Source organism: Zophobas morio, unplaced genomic scaffold (genome assembly GCF_036711695.1).
Source record: "Zophobas morio isolate AGI-343-1 ecotype UQ-CSIRO unplaced genomic scaffold, CSIRO_AGI_Zmor_V1 ptg000005l, whole genome shotgun sequence".
In the NCBI taxonomy this organism is placed as follows: Eukaryota; Metazoa; Arthropoda; class Insecta; order Coleoptera; family Tenebrionidae; genus Zophobas; species Zophobas morio.
This window is the reverse complement of record NW_026972110.1, coordinates 7,120,488-7,139,519: the sequence shown is the minus strand read 5'-3', so window position 1 is coordinate 7,139,519 and position 19,032 is coordinate 7,120,488. Positions and strand designations below refer to the sequence as shown.

At 33.7% G+C, this 19,032-nt stretch overlaps 2 protein-coding genes across 2 annotated transcripts in view; both read right to left on the bottom strand.

The window, feature by feature from the left end:
• Window positions 1-7,951, bottom strand: part of LOC135122547 (protein eyes shut) — an 89,198-nt gene extending 81,247 nt beyond the window's left edge. Inside the window, exon 1 of the mRNA XM_064046792.1 lies at window positions 7,419-7,951. The gene's annotated coding sequence lies outside the window, so the exon portion shown is untranslated. The remainder of the gene's footprint in view (window positions 1-7,418) is intronic.
• Window positions 7,952-10,624: 2,673 nt separating this feature from the next.
• LOC135146468 (uncharacterized) lies at window positions 10,625-14,492 on the bottom strand. Its single transcript, XM_064078618.1, has 4 exons — window positions 14,136-14,492; window positions 13,968-14,048; window positions 13,764-13,907; window positions 10,625-12,841 (listed from the first exon to the last, which is right to left on the bottom strand). The coding sequence occupies exons 1-4, from the start codon at window positions 14,201-14,203 to the stop codon at window positions 10,792-10,794; spliced, it is 2,343 nt and encodes a 780-aa protein (XP_063934688.1). The 5' UTR covers window positions 14,204-14,492; the 3' UTR covers window positions 10,625-10,791.
• Between the last annotated feature and the right edge of the window lie 4,540 nt (window positions 14,493-19,032).

The following is a 19,032-nucleotide window of genomic DNA, read 5'->3' as shown; positions in this document are numbered from 1 at the left end:
GGCTGTACTGGATAGAATCATACTGCAGTCTCTTATGTCTTCATATCGAACCACCGCTAACAGACTCGAAGACGTCCGACCAGGCGGCGGCACTTTACGGGATGGTTGATGCGAAAACACAGCCTCTCATAGCTTATAGATCAACAAATTTATCTGATTCAACAGGCCATAGACCGCAGGGTATGCTAAATCTCTAAATGAAGCACTGGCCAGGTCCACAACGGATTGTACCGTTTTTCCAGGCCATTTTCACTCAAAACTGGAACACCTGCTATGCGCGGAACGAATCGGGTAGTATGATGTTTTCTAAATTGAGTAACTCAGCAGTAATGGGATTGGCATCCCATCGAGTTGCTTTTTTGATATACCTACATGAGGTAGTCGTCTACGTCCTCTGGCGTGCCCACATTGAAGCTGTGCACTACCCCCATAGTTAAGAATGATAATCTAGACTGAAAGGTGGAAGCGGTGAACTCTTAGGAGCACTATCATGCATCTCAGAATAAAGCCCAGTGACTTTAGAGTCATGAAACATTAATATGATTCGCAAAAGTTAGCATAGAGTCAAATGTGACTCTTTAGTTGGTGGTAGATATGATTTTGCAATTACTGTAAATTACAAAAAGCAGGAGGGAAGTACTCGGTAGGTCGGTATATATCTCAAAAACGTTTTAGGGTCACTCTGAAGAATCACACAGTCTTCCATGGATGAAATATCTCTGTAGATTTTTACTTCGTCTTCATATTAAGACATACATTGGATTTGACGTTCTTCATAATACCATTAACGAACATAACAAATAACAGAGATCTTAGAACTGAACCTTGAAGGATGCCATTCATACCAGAGGGTACAGCAGTTATTAACTCATGATTTATCAATTTATCAGAGGATTAGAAAAACCAGAGTTACACAAATTCGCTAGTAGAATATTATGACTCGATTTGTCAAAGACTTTGGAGTACTCAGTGTACACATCAACTTCAAGTTTATCACTTGCGAACTGAAAAAATGCAGTGGCGGCTCGTGACCTTTTGAAATGGGGGGGGACACAATTTGATTGATGAGTTAATATGAAGATATAAAACAGGTTGTTATTACCAATTAGTAGACGACATCGTGTGACAGAAATAAATACAAAAATACATTCAATAAAAGTAAAAAAGGATTTCTCCACATACCTTTTTGCCTTCGGTTAAAATTTTACGTTCATGACATTTAAAAGTTCATTTTGAACTGGTTTAGACGTTTCTTTAAAAACCGTTGCTTCTTTCAAATGACTGATAAAGCAGAGTCCAATTCAGCGGTAAAATCAATCAGACCTCGAAATATACCTGGATTTTGTGTACTTTCGTCATGTCCACGTAAAGCAAGTTCAAAAAATCATAAAAACTCACAAAATTTTATACACATTATCAATCGGCGTAATATATGGCGATTTTTGTCGACCCTTGCGTTATGTGCCCGAATATTATTAATATAGGTGGTGTGTAATTGTTTCCGAATGTCTGTCCGCGCAGAATGAAAATTAAAACCCGCGATAGTAACTCAATCCTGCAGAGCACGGTTGGAATGGGTCTGCAGTCCAGTTGTGAGGAAGTGTGTTTTCCATGGCAGCGGTGGAAACAAAACATCTAAATCAGCCATGATTCTCGGTCTCTACGCCCGTCTTTTATCAGCATTTCATCAGAAATAACATATCATATATCCAAGACACGTCTTTAGATGTATGTGGATGTAAGTTTTGATACATTTTATAGAAGTGGAGAGAGAAAGAAATAGTTTTGGTAATTATGACACAAATTTCTGGATAATTTTTTAAATACTGAAAATTACTATTTTACAATGTCCAGTGTGTTTGTAGACGTTGTAATTTTGGGGGGGCATGTGCCCTTGTGCCCCCCGGCACCAGTCACCCCTGAAAAAATGTACATAGATTTGTAGTATTGGAACAACAGTTGACAAATCGATGCTGAGATTCACTAGTTACATTGAAAATGTTAAACCGGAAAGATTTATATCACACCATTTCAAAAACCTCGGCAAAATTTGATGTGAGAGACCTATAATTTTCAATAATATTTCTTTTTCCACATGTAAAAACCAGAGGAAATTTGGACAATTGTCTTGCTTCATAATTCGTACTATGGGATAAGGATAAAAGGATATGCTAATACAGATTAGGTACAGACAGATGCACAATCTGACAGCAAGAAAACAGAGACGTTGTCGTAACCCGATCTATAATTAGCTTTAATTTTCTCAAGACCACATAAGACCTCGGATTCAGAAATCAATGTCGAGTAGTTGTAAATTTTGTTTGAAAATTGATCAAAAAATTTAGCGACATTACCAAAATTAAGTTGTACTTAAGGAGTGTTCATTTTATTAAACGGACACCTTTAAAGTAACGCCACTTTTCTAATTTTTAATCTAAATTTTTCTAGTTTTTATATATGAAAGCTTTAAGTTGTATCTATTAAATGCCATTTTTGTTTTCAAAATAATGTTATTTCTTTTTAAAATGAAGCGAATCGCCATTGGGGCAAGAAAATTATCTTTGCAAAAGTGAAGCTACGAAAAATTTCCGTTGGGGGGACTGCCTAAAATAACTAAATGTTCAAAATCAGCAGTGTTCCAAATAATCAAAAAGTTTGGGGAGTTTCATACTTTAGAAGATTTGCTCAAATCCAGACCGAGAAAAGGCCCGCTTAACGAAAATATTGAGGAAAACATCATTAAACTGCTAAAATTAACGAAATGTATGTCTGTGTGGGAAATACCTATAATGCAGTCGTAGGGGAAGATGTCCTCGATGACATGAAAACAAAAAAAATTGAAAAGTTTGGGAAAAAAGTCTTAGTGTGACAAGCCATTTGTTCTTGTGGACTAAAAAATTTTAGTTTTTTTTTTTACGATTGGAACAATTCGGGGCGATGATTACAGGAAAGAATGTATAAAAACGCGATTATCGCTTGTTTATTGCAAACATCATAACCCTCCATTGTTTTGGCCAGATTTGGCTTGGGTTCACTACGCTGGTGCCACTCAGGAGCTTCTTAATGCCAATAATGTACAGTTTTTAAAAAAGGAAGATAAACCACCCAACTGTCCTGAGCTTCGTCCACTTGAGCGATAATGGGCAAATATGAAATCAGTGTTAAGAAAAGATGGCCGAACAACATCATGAGTTGGAGAATTTAAAAAAATGTGGCCTCCTGCTATGAAGAAATTCACAAACAAACCTGTGCAAACAGTGATTCGCGGTATTCGCGCAATAGTTAGAAAATTTTATAGTTTCTGAATATAATTGATTAGAGAATAAGAATAATTATTTCATTTAACATTGTTAAATATTTTGATAACAAAAAAAATTAAATTAGCCCAAAGTACTCGAATTAGTAGCAATTTTTCAGTGTCCGCTTTATAAAATGAACATTCCTTAGTTGCTATAAAAATGTTTTGTAAAGGCAGGGGCAATATCAGTAGGTTTAGTTATTTTTATCATCCCAACAGACTTTTATGACACCTCTGCAAAAATCAAGTTATGCATATATTCAATATTTTTTATCAAAATGTTAGGGGTCTAAATACTAAAATAAGTAACTTCTATACTAATCTATGTACCATTGATGAAGAAATTGTAGTCTTAACAAAGACATGGTTTCATGGTTAACCAGTAGCGTGTTGTTTAGTGAACTATTTCCAAGTTATTTTAATGTAGTTCGCGATGACAGATTAGGTGGAAGAGGTGGCGGGGTTTTGATTGCAGTAAACGACAAATTTGCTATTAAGAACCTAGATGTTATATCACCTATTCCACAAATTGAAATAGTGGCAGCCAAAATTTCAATCCAAAAATGAAATGTAACGGTGGTCGCAATTTATATTCCGCCATCACAGCAAACTGGAAACTACATACAAATTTTTGAACACCTTGAGAATCACTTGGATTTCTCGAACCCGTTAATTATTTTGGGCGATTTCAATATCTCTGATACGCTGAATGTGTGAGAGAAATGAAGACATCTAATTTATTCAACCTTTATAGTAATTTTATTTCTTAAGTAGTATTAGACAACACAATAGAATTACTAATACCTACACATACAAGGATATTAGACCATTTTTTGTCAACTGATCATTTCAATGTTGTTTGCCAGCAAAATCAGTTTCCTTTAGTACCAGAGGATCCACATCATTCCTGCATTAAATTCGTCTGTTTCACTTAGTAATCAAGAAAATATTTCTGTCAAGTAAAAATCAGAACTCATCAAATTTAACTTCTATAAAGCCAACTTGCAAGATCTATATGCGGCTGTATCGTCAGTTGAATGGTCATTTATTGAAAACATCGAGGATGTGGATGTTGCCTGTGATTATCTTTACAAAATAATCTTTGATTTATTCGATCAACATGTACCCAAATGTAGTGTTAATAATAATACCAAATGTGCCAAATACCTTGCGTGGTTCACTAAATCCATCATTAATAAAATAAATGAAAAGAAGAAACACTGGAGTTTGTATAGGAAAAACAGAGGCTTGTATTATATTAATAAAGTAAAAAATCTTAGACGTGACATCCGTAGTGAAAGTCGCAATGAATATTTGCGATTTTTAAACAATAGTGAAAATTCCATCAAATATGATTCAAAAAAATTTTGGTCGTTTGTGAAAACTAAAACAAAATCTCACGTGATTTTAAACGAAATGGCATTCGGTGACAATGTTGTGTCCTCTCCACAAGAGATTGTCAACGCTTTCGCTTACAATTTTCCACCGTTTTCTGTGATAATAACGTTCCTGGATATGATAATATTTGTGATACGAATACTAACATCTGTGATGTTTGTGATGATAACAACTGTGTCTCTATCTCGCTTCAAAAAGTTTGTAATATTAGCTCTGTTTTGCATTTATTTTCTGTTAATGACGATGACATTCTGAAAGCAGCAAAAAAACTTAAACCTAATTTAGTATCTGGCCCTGATGGTACACCTGCGTTTTTTGTAGTTGATTGTGTTAGATGTTTGTTAATACCCCTTAAATATACCTTTAATTTAGTGTTAAAATCATTCACATATCCGTACAAGTAGAAATTGTCAAAAGTGTGTCGAATTTTTAAGTCCGGCGATAAATCAAGTGTTAAAAATTATAAACCCATAGCGCTTTTGTCAAACTTTTCCAAATTATTTGAAACTATATTATCCAATGTAACATATTCACATGTTATAAATTACATTGTCCCACAACAACATGGTTTTGTCAAAGGAAAGTCAACCACCACTAATTTATATGAATTTACGCAATTTGTGTCTTCAGCTTTAGGTAATTACTTCCAAGTAGATGTGATATATACCGATTTTACAAAAGCGTTTGATAGGGTGAATCATTGCGTGCTTTTAAAAAAACTTGAAATGTTTGGATTTTGTAATGATTTGTTGTTATTATTGAGGTCAATGATTATAGGGAGAAAACAATATGTTGAGTATGGTGGATGTAAGTCTTTTGAAATAGATGTAAGTAGTGGGGTGGCTCAAGGCTCCAATTTAGGTCCTCTGCTTTTTACCATATTTTTTAGTGATGTCGATCAAACAAAAAGTTTTATCTATGCAGATGATCTAAAGATAGTAAATATAATAAAGTCTGTTCATGATTGTCTGAAGTTGCAATCGAGTTTAGATAGTTTCATTACTTGGTGTCTTAATAATAAATTTGATGTTAAAACTGAATTTTTATAATAACACAAATGGCTTGCCGCTACAAGTGTGTAATGAATTTAAGGATCTAGGTGTAATATTTGATTCCACGTTGTCTTTTGTACCGCACATCGAACATATCGTGAACAGTTCTTTTAAAAATTTAGGTTTTATATTTAGAAATGGAGCGGATTTTAAAGATACCTTATATTTAGTTTTAAACTTTTGTTTTATACGTTAGTTCAAAGTAAGCTTGAGTATTGTTTTGTAGTTTGGGCACCACATTATAAAACTGATATTAATCTTATTGAAAATGTGTTGCGAAAATTTTGTAAATTTATTTATTTTAAGATATATCCGCCTCAACACTGCATCAGAAGCGTTATATAATATAGTTGACGAATGTTTCCTCTATGCGTGGAGAAATGTAGCGTGTGTAACCTTTATGCAAAAACTAATAAGTGGCAAAATTTTCTGTCCATCAATATTATAAAATATTCAGTTTATCTGCCCCCGTGTAAACTGTCGTACGCCTACAACATTTTATTATCAGGTGCCTAGTACATATCATTTCAATGGTCCGCTTATGAGATGTTTGAGACTGTGTAATTGCTTAATAAATCATAACGTAGACATATTTTATGATAATTTTAGTAACGTAAAATATAAAGCAAAACTAGCTGATATTTGTTATAACTTTTAAGGTTTGCTGTGATCTAATTTGCTTTCCCATTTCATTTATATTTTTCTATTTTGTTAGGTTATTTTAGAAACAATTTTAATAACGTTAGTGTATTAAGTTTCCACCATAGACATGTAGTCTGTTAGAAATAAATCCTTATTACTATTATCATAGTAAGTCATCGGCGAAGGAATGCCACTGGAACTTTTTAGATTAATAACGCGAGATTGAGACTTGATTTTAGATTTCGTAGTAGATATATATATATATATATAATCTGTTACCCTCTTTTACCCATTGGGTGTCGAGGGGGGAGACGCACCGAGCCGCTCAGATAGGTATGGCGATCTTGGCCACCCATCCACAAAGTGACTGCGGACAGCGTTGCTTCATGAGCATTATCGCTGCGCTGCGCTAGGGGCTATCTGAGCCGTACTGCTCCCTTCGTAGTAGATAATATGTAGTTAATACTAGCTACTTTTATTTCCTTGTTAATTTCATATGGAACTAAAATTCTGAAGTAAACTCCACTTAAGTTTGATATTCAATTGTATTAAAACAAAAAACAAAACACCAGCCATCTATCTTCTTTGCAGATATTCTCGTGTTACGTATGCTTATATGCATTGGTCAACTCACTAAATATAAGCCTTGGGGTTCCCATTCTGTAAAAAAAATTGTCGTTACCCTGTAAGGAAGTTGTGCACAAATGTTTCTGCTATATAATTATGGTAAAACTACTGACAGAGCTTCCATGAAGAGAATAAAAAACGAAACTCTCATAGCGGTACAGAGACCAAACTAGTGCGAGTAACTTTCAAGTTGTCCATAGGCTCGCGCCCTAGTGAGGGTTAGATTACAGTGTAAGTAACTAAGCCTGACTTAAGTGCTATACCTTAACAAATATTGTTAGTTCTCAAAAAATATTCCTTCATTAAACGGATTATATCTATGTACAATACAGACGCTACGGATTATGCGTGAATTTGAAGCAAAAACCCTTTTTGTATATTACCTACGTACAGTTAGCTACCTGAAGACTAACTATTCCGATAGGGGATGGATTCACGTGCACCATTGCACTGACGGTTTGCCCCTTTGCTCGGTCGGATGGGTGTTTGGTCTATGGCGGTAACTGTGGTCTATAAGGTGAATTTTCAGGGATTTCCCAGCCCACATTGTGAAGTTCGTCCCTCGTCAACTGCACAATACCTGGTCTAGCGTTGTTTTTGAGGAGCATTCCGCTTCGGTCCTGAACATCATTTCATTGTGACCTACGCAGATCTGACTTCCACACCTAATAGGTCCATGTACCTATTTTCTTAATTATTTCTTGAATAATAACTTGCCTGTCTCCTAAAATCATATTTTTGACGTGTTCAGTAGGTACTGTCCTCAGTAATACGAGTTTGTGGATGTTGATGCTACTCATTCTCGATTTGTTTTCGACGTTCTTTGAATATTATCCTTCATCACTTTCGTTGCATTTATGAGACTGCTCTCTATCCCAAAATTAATTAGCAGCACATAAATTTGAGGTGGTAAAACATTTTCAGCCACGAAAAAATTGATAATAACGCGTATTAATTCGCGTTGTAATGCGAATAAGGAGAATCAAATGCTGAGACATATATGCAAACTGTAGTTGATTGTGATGATATCATGGGTAAATCTGAATCAAACCTGTTAAAATTTAACTCGTTACTATGGAAATTTGCAATTTAACACCCTTTAAATTTAACAAGTTTTTACAAAATGGCCCCTATCATCGACTAATTAATATTAGACGGATTTTTTTGACAAATCGTGTGACTAAATTCTCATTGACAAGAACGTTTACAATACTCTAAATACGCTGTACGCTTTTTCAATGAATAGAACTGTACTGCTGTACTTGTCGTTTATGAATCCGTCTTGGTTTTTACTACAATTATTTTACAAACATTTTTGTGCAACATTTATCACAAATGTCACCTAGACCTAGGGTTGGGCGGAAAATGAACTCTTGGTGGCCACGTGGTTTTATCTGCATCTTCGCATTGAGCTTGTAGTAGCGTGCATGAGTTCGACTCATATCCGCATCTACTGTTTTCTGACGCACTGAGCTTGTTTGAATGTTTGACTTCTGGTGCGAGGGAAGTAAATAACTTCAGACCGATTTTTTCGAAGTTACTATCTGATCTAATAACTTGGAAATAAGGTGATAAGGAGTGTATAAAAGCAGTATCAAAGTTCCTGGAGGTTACCTACAGTAATTTAGCAATGTAATTTTTATTTGTCTGTAAACTCAATAGCAATGTTGCTCTTGCTAAACCAGAAACACCACTTTACCAAGTTATTAGTTACGTACATGAATCTTACACAAATCGTTATAAAGTTTTTGTTATTCCGCTTTTAGTCGTGTTAAAATTTGATTTTTATAAATGAAAATTTCATAGTAAATCGAATTATTGCTTGAATTTTCATAATATTTATTAAAAATGTGTTTTTTGATTTTGTATCACAGAAACTATACAATATTTAGTCTTAGTTTTTCATCTGTAATATAGGGTTTCTATAAGTGATTACAGGATCAAAGTAGGTCAAGCAAAGGTGCCGCCTATCACTTTATATGAACTTTACTAAATGTCCAAGGACTCACGAAAAATACCACACGCATCTGTATAACTAGTTGCCTAAATGCTTCATATCTTATTAAAAAATAATTCATTAGAATAAAAAGATAAAAAGAAACAAATTTATTGTGGTTAAACATCACAATAAATGCTGAAAATTTTCACCGTTTTGTTCAAGGCACATGTTCATTCTCTTTGTAATTTCAAAAATGTTCTGCAACATCCTTTCGTCAATGCTTTGGACCCATTGTTCAATTTGATGTTGCAACAGGAACTCCTGACAGCTGAGATAATCTTATCATATATGTTTGCGGATTCTGGTCAAGTCGTCTCAACTCATCAACAACTTGCTCAGACACTGAAAGTCTTCCACGGGACTTCTCTTTGTTGAGACTGCCAGTTCGAACAAATCTGTTAATTACATCTCTCATGTGAGCCTCCAACGATGTTTCTTGAAGCATTAAATCACGGTATTTGACCAGATATTCTTGCTCACAAGCGGTTACAAAATACACCCACTCAACGTTTACGAATGTCCCATTGCGATAATAAAGACAACAATGAAAGTGTCTTGTTCAACAAAGTAAACCATTTTCACGGTCTTTGCTTCCTAACACAAACACAAAATTTTCATACGCCACCACTAAGAGTTCTGAAAACGACTGCTTTTATTGCTGTGAGCTTGGTTCAATGAGAATTACTGTAATTTCCACTTGAAAAACGTTAAAACAATAAAAGCGATTACTTTAAATGATGAATATTTGCAACGAAGCGGGATATTTGAAATAATTGAAATTCATGGCCAACTACGCCCTTAGAATCATTTATGAAAACCCTGTATAACCGAATAAATAACTGTTCTTAATTTCTTTGTTATTTCAACAAAAGTTGTATTTTGACAACGATCTTTGTCTTTGAACTAACAATTTTTTAATTCGGGCGATGTCTCTGTTGCGGCACATTAAATGAGATGCGGTATTTATGCGTTGCTTGAGGTACGAATTGCTTTCAAATGTACCCAACTGGAAAAAAAACTTGTTATTGATTACACAGTCGAACAATTTTAGAAAAATTTCTATTTACAAGCATTCTGAAAATGTATTCTGAAAGGTCATTTTGTGTTGAATAACTATCTAATAACTACTAATAAGGCTACTCCACTTTTTTAAATCTAGAGCCCCTCAGATGTAGTGTTTTCGCAACGTCAGTAGCAAACGCTGTCGTGCGGTAGGCTTAAAGTGGAGCAGAGGAAATACATAAATTATGTTCGGAGATGACAGTTATGGCTTGCACTCGTGTTGTATTTAACGATGGGGTTTGACTATTTTGGATATTATAAGTAAATATCTGAATTTCTTTGTAAAATAAAAATAATTAATTTTTAAAGCTAAATTTAAAAAAAAATCTGAAAATCACTGATAAGTATTTTAATTGTATATTTTATAAAGAAACAATTTATTAAAACAATTACGAACAATAAGAAAATAATAATAAAATATAAACTAAATTTAATAAAAACAATATTAATTTCAGTAATTCATAAAAATAAGAAATAAATAGCATAAAGATAAACAATAGAACAGTTACAATGTTTTTAAAATCTCGGGAAGATAAAACGAAAAGTAGAAAGTTTTAAGCCTATCTTTCATACGTGTTTCAAAAAAATCATGGTCCTGTTTAATTTTATTATATATGAATCCTTTCGGCGTCCAAACTACAAAATAACAATACATTTTGCCGGTAATACGAAGCTGTCCTTGTATTTGAAAATAACAGTTATGGCTTTTTTTTTTAATGTAATTCGCCCGAAATACATTCAAGAAATTTAATTTTTCCTGTCTTTACTGCTTCATTTACCGTCAACTGTCTGCTGTTATAAGGACATTTGATTTCCACAATCCCATCTCGATCTATGAGTCCATCCGGTGATGCTCCCAAATAATATTCCTCTTCATCAACATACAAACCACAAGCGTCAATGGGTTTTCCTATATGTTCGCTGAATTCTTTTAGAGCGATTGGTTCATGTTGAATCCCGTAATTCGTGGCTGCTGAAGTGAAAGTTTGAAAAATTTGGTGTACTACCTTAACACGATCAGTTGTTTCTTTTAAATGGCATATTTTTCCAAAATTTGAAGCAGTTATCCTTTTCTTTCGCTCTTCAAACCATAATGCAGAATCCGCTTGATTTTTGGTTTTTTCTGTCAATTCTAATATATCTTTTTTACTCTTTTTTATATCATGTAAAAATATAGCTTTTCGTCTGGTTATTTCCTCCTCGTCTATCAAGGGTTGGACGTCTCCATAATCCTCGTCAGCTTCTTGGGATTTTTCAGCATTCTTCTTGCGTCGATTAATTTTTAAATAAGTGAGCCTTTTTCTGCATGAGATGAGCTTTCTTTCTTTTTTTTGGACAAATGATTTTGTATATTTACCAGGACTCTTACCAGTAATTGCCTTCTGTAAAATAGAATGATATTTCGGTCCTTCATTGAAAGATATTCCAGCGGCATGACACCTTGTAAAATAGCTTCCTCTTTTAGAATAATCTACCCTCTTGCCACCTATAAATTTTGCCACTACGCTGTTATAGCATTCTGCCATATTATTTGTCATGTTTTTCAATAAACTTCTGCTGTTATATATTAATCGATTGGCAAAAGACAGTATATCATTATATAAACCGCAGGTCTTCATTTCTGGAATAAAGTTTTTTTCATTGTCTTTCGTACCGTGGCAAAAGTAAGTGTCGCATCTCGAATGCTCTCCAAAAACATGACAAATGCTATTTTCAATATCTTTTTTGAGGCTTTCAGACTGGTTTTGAAATGGAACATTTTCTTGTCTTCTATGCTTTACTGCACATTCGACAGCCACTCTTAGTCTTTGCAAATTATTCTTCAAAAGTTGTCTTAGGAAAATCGGAACTTCAAGACCTTTTGAACTATATCTTTTTGAAGGCAATTGTTTTAAGTTATTGGAGTAGTTCCTCAAAAGGTGATTGGAGCACTCAATCTTTTGGATGGGAACATTGCCATATGGTTTCACTGTTTGCAGTTTTTTAGTGACACTGCTGTCTCCATCTTCAACAAGCGAAGTGTACCTAATGCCATGGATTTCTATGCTGCGCGTAAACCCTTCAACGATAATATCTGTCTCCATCGATGTAGAGGAGCCAGTCCAGTTTTTAAAACATAGGTGATCGCCTTTTTCTAAATTACACATGGTACAATATTTATTTCTAATGCCTAAAAACAGAAGTTTTCCTGTTTTTTGGCCTACGATACAAGCCGCACCAGAACGCGCATTGTACGCAGTACGGTATGACCGTTTGCACCAAGCTCCATCGGCAATAACGGTAATAAAAGGGATATTATTTTCATCTATATCACCACTTTCGCGAGTCAATTTTGCTTCCATTTTTCCAGCTTTAAGCATACTTTCCCAACAACTTTCTTTTATTACTTCAGTTAGATCATCTTCGATAGACCTAAATAAAGTATACGACATGGTGGGTATGTTGAGTGTACTCGCGAATTCACATAACTGGGAGTAACCACATCCAATACTTAGGGTTCCTAGAACGCTTGCCCCGTTCACATTCAAATTTCCATCATTCCCGGATGTTTTCACTTTGTGTTGAATTTGACATAATCTACATTCCAATATAATTTCGGAAATAAATCCTTTTCGGATTTCTTTAACCACCTTCACTTCTTTCATTGAACAAGAAAAGAGTTCACAATGAGGGAAAGCCGAAATTTGGTCTAATACATATTGTAAATCCACAATTCTGTTACCTTCCAGAATTTTTGCTTCATGTTGATTCTTGAGTGCAAATCTAAAAATAAATTAAACCGATGAAAAATGTACTTATGCTGAAAATTCCACTCACTATTTTTTATCCAATCAAAAATCATTTTCCTCACAACAACCAATGAAATCATTATTTTGGTGAAAATTACAGCGGAAAATTTTTTTCAGTAGGTGTTTACAAAAAATGCGTGATTACTGTGGCAATATGAAAGTAACTACTTTGATTTTGCACTAGATTTCATTGCACGTTCGTTTGAATTTTCATGCCAAGTACCGCTCGCAGCTCTGTGACTCCCTGATAATTTTTTCTCACTGCTCTTCACTCATGGTTTTTAGAATTCCAATAACGACTCGAGCAAGCGCACCCCTCGTGATTGTTGTTACAAAAACCATTCGTTTTGACAGTTCGAAAAAATTGTCAGCAATTGCAGGACCACTTGTGGTATTACTTATAAAAATCGTACGACACGAATACAGACCAATAAGAGAATAGAATTTAGGACTGCTGTTACGGCAGCAACCAAAAAATTTCCTGGAAATTTTTGTCGCCTTACTAACGTAACAGAAATTAATAAGTGGAAATTTTTTGACATAATCCCAATTGGGATAAAATTTATTGTTGATAAAATACACAACTATTGTAGTTATTAAGATTATTATATATTGTGTCTAGTTCGGTTAGGCATATGGATTTGAATAAAATGACTCAAATTAGGACTGTTTGTGTCTTGTACGATTTTCTTACTGAATACGCCCTCGTGCATTGATTAATATCCTGACATTTTATTCTCATGCATTTCAAAAACGTAATTAGCACTCGTGTTCCACTCGGGCTAATTAATACGTTTTTGGAATGCATTCGAAAAAATTTCCGGAAATAATCAATGCACTAGGGATATAATACAACAATGCAACAGGAATATAATAAGTGATAAAAGTGTGTTTACCTGGTACTCAGAATGTTTTCTTCTACCTCTTTTTGACTAATGACATTTGCCGTATCTTTATTAGAATCATCATCAATTGCAAAATCCAAAACACCAACATTATCTTTGGCTTCTCCAGACGTTGAAGGAATACATTGATCACTACTGCATCCAAATTAGAATTTTATTTATTTATATTTTCCTATTTTTTTAAATATAACTTACATTTCAAAAGATTCGTCAAAATTTTTAATTTTGATTTCTGATGATATTTTTTCAGGTTGAGTTTTATATTTGGCGAGGAAGCTAAAAATTTAAAATTTACGAAATTTGGTTACATCTCTATTTTTGATTTACAATGAATGTATAATCGTAACAGTAAATTGTACTTACTTTCGCCTACCAATTACTCTTTTACTTTTTCTTGCACGTGATAAACGTAATCTGCTTTTGTTACCCATGATACAAACACTCTTCAAGAGAGAAAAATGTACACTGTCCACTGTCCCCTTACGTTATCAGGGTGTTTCCAGCCATCCTCGGCACCTTCTTTGAAAAACATTGCCAGATGTGATCATGTAGTCAAAGTAAAACAATCCGAACGGTGCAACCGAAAACGAAGAGAGAAACAGAATATCACCGTTGCATGGTCCGGAGGTTGAAAATGAATGCGTAACGCATTTTTCCAGATAAAAATACGGGATTAATAGGCAATATGTGTAATTTATTTTTGCTAAGATTTATTGTTAAATGTTCGATGAACACCCTTTGCTATTTATTTTTTTGGTTTTGTGTTAATAACTAGGTATATTTTAAGATTGAAAACGCAAAATTTACTTGTACTTGAACTATTTTTTATCAGATAACCAACTTGTTTTTTTCAAAAATAATAATTAGCAAGAAGTTTAACTTATACACTAAGGTATTATAATAAATATTTTTTAAGTAAATATTTTAATCCACGTCTTCGTAATTCTGTGCGAAAAATTGTCCATTTTCGTCTGTAAATCTTACATTGTTACAAGCATTCTGAAATGTTATTTTGTGCTGAATAACTATCTAATAAGACATTATGCCTACGTCGTCAAAAAAAAATTTTTTTTGGAGGTTGTTCATAGTTAAGGGTGTACTATTGCATAATGGGAATAAATATCTAGTATCGATTGCATACTTCATCGGAATTGCAGAAACATATGAGCATATTCAACACTTGTTAAACTGTAAAAGTTTGAGTGCAATTTGATAGGCGATTTAAAAATTGTAGCTTTATAGTAACTGGCTTCCAATCTGGATATACCAAGCATATGTGCTTCTTATGCAATTGAAATACAACAGAGAAAGCATTTCAACATCTGAAAACAATACTTCCTAAACTTTCTGCTGCAAAAATAAACCATGGTAAAAACTAAAATATTTCAGTGAATTTCAGTTTTCATATTATGTACGTTTTCTATATTTAGGAATTTTCACTGGGCCTGAAATTCGAATGAAGGATCAAATGTTCTACGTCTATATGAACGATACGGAAAAATTTACTTGAGAATCAACTAGCTTAGTGATCAGTGAATTTTTAGGAAACAAACGTTCAACAAATTATGTCTCATTTAAATTTATTTGCTGATAATCTTTTCATCAAGAAATCAAGAAAGTCGAAAAAAGATTTAGGAGAAAGACCCAAGTATCCATTCTTTCCAAATACATGAGGCTTTTATAAAGAGTTAGATCCTTCTACATATTCTATGCAGGTTAAATATTCGTAGACGTAATTAAATATCTGTCGACAGAAAGAAATCTGTGGAATATTTTTTTAGTGCTTCTTGTGCGTTTTTCTATGTAACATTAGAATTCACTTCATTTTTTTCTAATTGTTCACCGGACGATAATAAAAATTTGAATAATTTTTTTTTGACGACATGTGTATATTATCTCTATGAAGAGTTGTTCAGCACAAAATTACCTTTCCGACCATGTTTAGAAAATATATGTAACAAAAACACTGTTCTACTGTGTAATTAAAAATACCAAATTTTGTGTGATGGATTATAATAATTTATTGTTACGTAAGTCTATTTTTTTATGAAACAAATTAGTTTATTTTTATTAAATGGTTGTTTGTATTCTTTTGTAGAAATTGCTCTTTTTTAATTGTTTTTGAAAGAAATATAACTCAGCCAAGCCTCCCTTCTCAATGCATCGAGTTACGCCACTGCTAGCCCGACTACAAGTCAGGCAACTTAAGCCCCGCCCCTGTACCCTTTCGTGCTGAAATTACTTCTACTAAAAATTGATGACGTCGGCTCAAAAATTTGCCGAATAAATAACTATCTAAAATGCACAAAATATGATGAGTCTATACTTGTGATTTATCATTTCATTCATATTATTTGAATATGTTTATACAGGGTGACTAAAAAAAATTAATGAATGCGTGAATTTATTTTATTGATTTAATCAGAAACCACAAAACCGAATGCCTTGAAATCTTAGATATATTTTGAAGTTATCATAACGACGATAAATTTTTGAGCAAAATGTATTTGCTCATTCCCCCTAAAAAATTGATGACGTCACCTCAAAATTTTGCTAAATAAATCCTATCTTAAATGTGCAAAAATGATGAGTCCATATTTGTGATTTATCACTGCATTATCTAATATTTTTTAGATTTGCTTATGCAGGGTGTTTCAAATAAAATCAATGACTGAGTCAATTTATTTTATTGATTAAATCAAGAATTACAAAACGGAATACTTTGAAATCTTGCAGACGTTTTGAAGTTATTATTAAGCATGGTAACTTGTTAATCAAAATGTCTGTTTATCAACCCCAAAAAAATTGATGAAATCATCTCAAAATTTTTCCAAATAAATCCTTTCTAAAATGTACAACATATGATCGGTAATTTGTAATTTATCATTGCATTCATATTTTTTAGATTTGCTTATACAGGGCATTCATGGTGACTCAAAAAAAATCAGTCGATCAGTCAATTTAGTTCATTGAATAAAGTAAGAATTGCAGAACTGAATACTTTGAAATCTTGCAAACATTTTAAAATTATTGTATGGTAAATTGGTAATCAAAATATATCTGTTTATCCCCCCTAAAAAATTGATGACGTCATCTCAAAATAAAATATGATGAGATTTTACCGTGATTTATCATTGCATTAATATTTTTTAGATTTGCTTAAACAGGTGGCTCAAAAACATTAATGAATGAGTCAATTTATTGTAATGATTAAATCAAGAACGGTTCACTCCTGTTTTCCAGAAAATTTTGAGAATACAATACTGTTGTTTTTAGGATATCACTGCACCAATCCAAGTTGATATACGTGTCCTTGCAAAAATGTTGATGACGTTATTACAAAATCGTGTAAAGTAAAAACTCAACTCGAAAATGCTGGATATGTTTCATTGTACTTTAGCTGCGAGGGAAGTTCTGTGGAAACAACTTTCTACCAATTTTTTTCCTTTGGTTTTAAGATGAGAGTTTGCTGTGAGTGGTAGATTGCTTTCACATTTATATGAAAAGTGATTGTGATAAGTTCAGAGGCACTAGATTGAAACAGAGTTTTGATCATCTTCAGAATTAAGAATTTTGAGAGCACTTTCAAGATTGTCGATATTAATATTAGATTCAGTTTTAAATTTACAGAAAGTACAACATTATCATTCATACTCTCAAATATTTAATTAGTTAAACCAGCATATATTAAATAGTAATTATGTTTACATTACTTACACCATTGACTTACACGATGTATATCAGTATGCCCGAAAAACAAGCACATTTGCTATATTTAACCAATATTATTATTACATATATATTAAAATATATATAAGCAATTGTTAATTATTATTAAGGTGGAACACAATGATATCAGTCATGAATAAGCCACGTATAACTGTTTCCATCAATGAAATTCTAAAGAACGATGCCATTTTCTAACCACTACATTGTCATAAAACAACTTACCGACCCCTCGTAGTCGTCAAACCTTCTAAACTGAAAACAAGATGTTCAAAAACTCCAAACATTTTACCCAGGAACCACAAAAACAAGAACCTCATACCGAGAACAACACCAAACACACTGTCTCACTTCGAGAAACGTTTAAAATGGGATTGTACAGTAGGTATAAACTGTTTACTAATAGCCTGGACTCAGTATGATTTATTTGTAGATGGATGTCCATCAGGTAAAGTTTGGCTACCGATGTTTGGAGCTGACTTCACTAATCTCTAATCGTCTTAAGGGCGTTTACCAGCCCGGATAACCGCTCACTGTAATAAACGGTCGGATACATGAATGTTTCTTTACCTGCGAGAGAATCGGTGCCGTACACGAAAATTTTGTAAACTTCTTTAAACACAGTCTTGATGAACACATTCACAGCGGGGCTAAACAATAAACCCTCCTAAGCGTATTACCCGCAGTGAAGTCACTTCCAAATATCAGTAGCCAAGCTATAACAGCTAAAATAATACTGTTACGAAATACACCCTTACGCCGCCCCGGTACGACGCCTATGGCCGCCGTCGGGAACAGGGATTATTTATGAAGTGATCACGTCGAGTCTAGCGAGTGACCAGACAAGTTATACTTGCTTTCAAAATAAGAGAGTAAAACTACTTGAGAAACTGACTGGACTTTTAGGGTTTTCCAACCCTAAGCGGTAGGTGGGCCAATAGGAATGATTGACAGCTTGTACCAAGTACAATGGATTAAGCTTATGGCCTTATTATGATACCCTAAATGTTAAATCAGTTTTGCAGGTAGTTTTACTCTCTTATTTTGGAAGCAAGTATACGCCGAAGTTATTTTGTACATAATCGCTGTAGTAGTTATTCGTGTATATTCGAGTTATTAAAAAATAAATTGTTGAGTTTTACCTAAGCCGGACTTTATTCGCCCGCCAAACGTAACAATACCAATGGCAATACCTGCTGCAATAAATAATCTTTGATCACTCAGTGCAAGATAGATGATCACACTATACTCCACAAACACCGAACATCAAAAAAAATTGTTGACGCATTTCGCCGCCCAGCTGGAATTATCTAGACAAAATTGAACTGATTAGTTTAAGGAGAGCGTCGACAATTTTTGTGTTGTTCGGTGTTTGTGGTTATAATGTGTACTTACTGCGTCAAAGTATAGATAGGTCCTTACCAGATTGAGAGCCGAGAGGTTTGCATACACCTCTGTACAGTGTTTTATTTATGTAATAATTAGACAAGGATTTTAAATAAGTAGACAGGATTGCTCGATCGCTATACCTTGT

What these genes read in the sequence shown, in the direction of transcription:
- LOC135146468 (XM_064078618.1), bottom strand. Translation starts at nt 14,203, where the DNA reads ATGGGTAACAAAAGCAGATTACGTTTATCACGTGCAAGAAAAAGTAAA. An exon ending in AGAGTAATTGGTAGGCGAAA is followed by an intron (nt 14,049 to 14,135) that starts GTAAGTACAATT and finishes TTAAATTTTTAG; the next exon opens with CTTCCTCGCCAAATATAAAA. An exon ending in GAAAACATTCTGAGTACCAG is followed by an intron (nt 12,842 to 13,763) that starts GTAAACACACTT and finishes ATTTATTTTTAG; the next exon opens with ATTTGCACTCAAGAATCAAC.